This window comes from Oreochromis niloticus, linkage group LG15, assembly GCF_001858045.2.
Source record: "Oreochromis niloticus isolate F11D_XX linkage group LG15, O_niloticus_UMD_NMBU, whole genome shotgun sequence".
Taxonomy (NCBI): domain Eukaryota; kingdom Metazoa; phylum Chordata; class Actinopteri; order Cichliformes; family Cichlidae; genus Oreochromis; species Oreochromis niloticus.
The window spans coordinates 19,716,006-19,721,286 of NC_031980.2; the positions used below are offsets into that span (position 1 = coordinate 19,716,006).

A 5,281-nucleotide genomic window follows, 5' to 3' on the forward strand; every position below is an offset into this window, starting at 1 on the left:
CACAACTCGCTCTTTTCCTTCCTCCTTTCTGCTTAGGCTGGTCTGTGGGAAATGAAGTGATAATGACTGGAGAAGCTGCTGGGTAATGGTCACCGGGGTCTCCGGTCTGCTGTCGATACAGTTTGACTTGAAGCATTTCCAAGTGCAGTTACTTTGTGGAATTGTCGTCACTGATGATTGACATCAGAGATCTTCCGAGCCGTCTCCCAGCAGCTTCTGTCGCAGATGATTTTGGATTAATCACAAGCTGCACATAAGCGATGCTAACTCGTGTTTTGCTGCTCTTGTCTTTCTGCTGTGTGGCTCATGAACATCCAGCAGGATTTAACTCGTACACTGGAAACTCATCAGGAGTTGTAGGAACAGGAGAAGTCTACAAGGACCCGAGAGACAAATGGACGAGGAGGTGAGCTCTGTTTTAGTTTTGTTTTTTTGTGTTTTTCTTTGCCACTTTTAGTCATGGGCAGTTGCCTCTGTTGTAGCAGTCTACATCCATTTTGCCTTAAACTACAAATAATTTAGGTTTAACTGCTCTAAAAATGAATTATTCCTAATGGCCAGCAGGGGGCAACTCCTCTCGCTCTAAAAAGAAAAGACGCCTACTTCTCACTTGACTTAATGTCTCAGTAGATGCTCTTCTGGTGAGTTTATGGTCTCGGTTACTATTTTTGAGTCGTTAAATAAAACAAGGTGTTTATTTTGTAAATTATCGTCATTGTTTTAGAGGGAAAATGCAAGTTGGTGCTCAACTATAATAAACCTGCATTATTTCCAGTGACCACCAGGGGGGGTGGATACACCCTAAAATCAGATTGCATAGAAATCTAGAAAATAGAAAGTTTACTTTTCACCTGATGTAATCCTCCAGTAAACAGTTTACTAGTAAGTTTCTGGTTTTAATCATTAGTTAATTAGTTAGCCTTCAATTGTTTTGTTTTTTTTAATTAGAAAATAGACGATGTAGCAGGGTGTGCTTTGTCAGATCTACTGAAAATAACAAAAACATATGTTTTATATTGATACTTATTTACCACAGAAATCTTAAGTGAAGCTCTCAGTATGTAGTCTGAACCTGTACATTAAGAAGACAGTGCAATGACATGATGCTGGTCGTGTGTGTTTAGCAGTCAAGAGCAGGAGAACTCGATCCCCAGCGATGCTCCGGAGAGTCTGACCTTCAAGGAGCGCCAGCGCCTCTTCTCTCAGGGGAAGGAGGTTTCCAACAAGGTCAAGGCTTCTCGCAAACTCATGGAGCTGGAGAACGAGCTCAACACCAAGTAGTAGACCCGAGCCTTCCACCTCCCAGCGCCACCTTAACGCCGATGCCACCGTGATAAGGTGCTCCTGGGGGACAAAAACATCGAGAGAGAGAGAGCCGGCGCTTGCTCCCCCTGACACTGACCGTCGCCTCCCGTTGGTTTTCCCCTCTCTCTCTTTTTGTTTTTACTTAAATCATCGAATAACTGGACCACTCTTTTTTTTTTTTCCTTTTTTTTGACGTAGCGATATCAGCAGGAGAGATTTTTACAGTTTGAAAATCTTCTTCCCCTTTGTGTTAAAACCTGTTAAAGATATATAATGATAAAGCACTGTAAAAAAGTTTTAATTATATCTAGTGAGAGTCCAAGAATCACACAACAGAGAGGGGATATATTTTTGTTTGTAAAATTTTTTTTTTTGGGGGGGGGGTTAGAGAGAGGTTTATTCTCATTTTATTTTATTTCTTTTATAGCTAAGTGAAATTTGAACAGTTTTACAGTTTTATTTTATGCTCTATTTTCTGTATCATGTTGTTTTTCAATCTTTTAATCCCTCCTTGCCAGCAGGAACGCCCGACGTTGAGCTCCACACCTTTTTATTTCTTTATTTTGTTTTTTAATTAAATTCTCAGTGAGTGGAAACACTGTTATTTCATTCTGTAGCGAGAAAGTGTGGGACATCAACTTTTTTTTTTTTTTTCTTCTGTAATTTTATTTTAGATAAACTCTGATAAGGTTCTTCAGGAAGGATCTTTCAAGTGCACAACATTACTGTAAATACTCGGGTCCACTCACTCTTTTACTACTGTAGAAATCTGCCAGGAAACTTAAAAAAATAAAAATAAAAATCTGCAAAACTAATGTGATTTAACAGCCCCCACCCCCGACCCCCACCCCTCCTCTTCGCTGCCACCGGAGTCACATTTTTACGTGTTTCTCCCCCTCCTGACTTCTACTTTTATTTCCTTTTAACCAGAATAGTCGTGTGAGATGAATTTTTCACCCTAAATTCAAGTCAGAAAAAGGAACTTGTTTTGTTCACCCACAATGTGATTAATGTTGGTTTTCACAGTAATGTTAATATTGACAATAATATAACAAAAAGGAAAAAAAAATACAGCTACTCTTTAAGTGCTTGTTTGCTTTACAGATATTTATTTCAAACCTTGTGGAAAAACTTGCACAACGACTTGTTTTTATTATTAAATATGTATCTGCAAACTGTTCTGAGATTACATTTGGGAACTCTGTGGTGATAAGAATAATAATAATATTATTAATCTGTGGGTTTTTTCTGCTTTAGAGAAAGAGAAGTGTTCTGTTTTTACACCAGCTGTAGTCGGAGGGAGCCAGGTGTTTCACAACATGACCCAACTGTACAAATATACACAATGCAACACAACACACAAGTGCAGTCTCCAAAAATCACTCACCGCCACTGCTGATGTAGAAAAGAAGCGCACTTCAAACCCCCTCCCCCAAACTTGTGATGTTTCAGATGTCTCTCTCTCTCTCCCTCTCCTGCAGTTTGTTTGATTGACTCCATCCTGTGTGTGGACTTATATTTTTTCTCAACAGGAGCCTCTGATAAGACATGACGAGATAAAGACGCTGTTATAATAACTGACCTGTAAAAACACTACAAGATGCCCCCCCCCCCTCCCCCCCCTCACACACACAAACAAACACAGCAACAACACCAACTTCTCCTTTTTAGGTTTCAAAATGAACTGAATCATTTAAATGGTTTCATGTTTAGCCTTTTGTAAATCATTAATAAATACAGATTTTTCAACAGTGCAGACTGGAAGCGTCGTCTTTTGTCACTGCGTTTAAAATCAATATATGGTTAGAAACAATCTGAAACAATTCAGTTGGACTATATCTCAACTAGTTAGGGTGTTATGTAACCTTCACAGCCTATTTATATATTTTTATATGGTCACTTTATGGGTACGTCAGCACTTTGTATAAATAAAAAGGATTAAAGACAAGCTATTTATACTTGTAAAAAGCCAGTGGTGCTACATTCAAATGCAATATGAACTGGCGGTGAAACGGTGCTGAGGCATTTCTGGTGTGTTTAATCTGGGACAAGTGCAGGATTTTCACCTGTATGCTCTGATTTCGCAAATTTTGTTTGATAAACAATTATTATTATTATTTGTTACAATTTTAAGTTTTAAGTTAACATTGATGATACAAAAGGTAACTGTATTCGTAAAATATTCCACCAGATAAAGTCGGTGCAATATACTTGATGGTTAAAAATTAAAGAGCTTCCGAACTCGCATGAAAACAATGGCGTTTTTAAGATTTCTTCAGTTATAACATAATTTGCTAACAGTTTCCAGCACATCTAACGATGTACTTTAAAGTATGATCTGTCGATATTAAATTCGGCGTATTTTATTTCAAAATGTGTTAAGGTAAACAAGGTTTAAAGTTTAATATTGTGGCAGATCGTCACTCTTCGGAACTCACTGCAGAATCCTGACATTTAAAAAAATAAAATAAAATTCGGTTTTAAACTATTTTGCTAATAATGCACGTACACCTACTGGCGCACGTGAACAAAAACGATAATATGTAAATCGGCCTGCTTATTTAATCAAATATACCATAAAAATTGAAGTTCAACTTCGGAGATGATAGGGTAACTCTGGGAGAGCTCTTCAGAACTCGCCCGGGAATCAACACGTTTTTAAAATTACTTTGCTGTTTATGCGTTTTGCTTTTGGATATCAGTGTAAGGATTGGTACACAATCTATAAAAACTCTTAGCAGCTGAATCGGCGTTCTTTATTTTCCAATACATGAACAAATATAAATCTAAACCCACCATCATTACATTCGGGAATTCTGTGGTGATAAGAATAAGAATACCATCATATCACCACCAAAAGCCAAACTAATCAACGTTACACTTCCTGTTTCCTGTCATCTTTAGATGGAAACTAGCGAGCTAACTCCCTGCTGACTTCTAACTCAGTTAAATTTCAAAAATTCCGTTTAGATGGATGCCTGGATTTTAAACTTAATTTTTACACCTGGTAGAGCAGCCACACTGATCATTTTATTAAAGACGAAATAATGTAGACACTAACTCGCAGTGATGCCGCAATGATCCTGTGACTTGAACTTGATGCGGAGTTCTGACCCGGAAGCGGCTAATGACGTCAGACTTAGAGACGTATTTATCCGGTCTTTATGTACAGATTATGAGTCACAGGAATAAATACATTTAATATAATCATCTTTAACTTTGTTGTAATATTGAAATGTATCATGAAAACATGTAACTTTTTTTTTTTTTTTTACCGCGTTTGAAACAGAAAACAAACATGGCGACGGTTTATTTTTGTAAAGTTAACCCGCGCCAGTGTCCTCTCTCTGGAGATTTACTTAGAAATATGACACAGAGGACACAGACAGAGTATTATCAGTAAAACGATGACTGATTTTGGGATACAAAGCCTTTATGTCTAAGCCTTTTGTCTGGGAGGTGTAGATGTCAGGATGGCCGAGCGGTCTAAGGCGCTGCGTTCAGGTCGCAGTCTCCCCTGGAGGCGTGGGTTCGAATCCCACTTCTGACAGCATCTTTTCTTTTCTTTCTCCCTTCCCATCATCACCACAAACTGTTTTCATTACTGTTCTTATCATCAGTTTTCACAACGTGATCACTCCAGACTAATTACATTTATTATTGGCTGCAGTTGTGGGCTTACAAATACTCATGAAAATACTAATGGGGGTGTACTGTACTTTGTGGTATAATGCCACTATTTAAAGATAAATGTACATCTCTTTCAGCTGCATTTATTTCTTTGGCTCTTTTTGGACAGAAAAAAAAATTAGTTCCTAGCAGCACTGCCTCATCGAGGATCTTATAAATAAGAAATCTTGGCTTGACAGCACCATCAAGTGGAACATGTGTGCAGGTCATTAAAAAATAAAACTCAGTTCCTTAAACACACAAGTTACTGATTGCTGACTAAGACAACAAACAACGTGAGACTAAA

The 5,281-nt window shown here is 37.9% G+C and overlaps 1 protein-coding gene and 1 non-coding gene across 2 annotated transcripts in view; both read left to right on the forward strand.

Annotated features, from left to right (window-relative positions):
• afdna (afadin, adherens junction formation factor a) overlaps window positions 1-1,245 on the forward strand; it is a 114,906-nt gene extending 113,661 nt beyond the window's left edge. Inside the window, 2 exon segments of the mRNA XM_025899205.1 lie at window positions 319-406; window positions 1,125-1,245. Of these exon segments, the coding sequence (XP_025754990.1) occupies window positions 319-360 (42 nt within the window). The 3' untranslated portion in view covers window positions 361-406; window positions 1,125-1,245.
• Window positions 1,246-4,772: 3,527 nt separating this feature from the next.
• trnal-cag (transfer RNA leucine (anticodon CAG)) lies at window positions 4,773-4,855 on the forward strand. Its single transcript has one exon. It is a non-coding gene; the product is annotated as a tRNA-Leu (tRNA).
• Window positions 4,856-5,281: the final 426 nt, after the last annotated feature.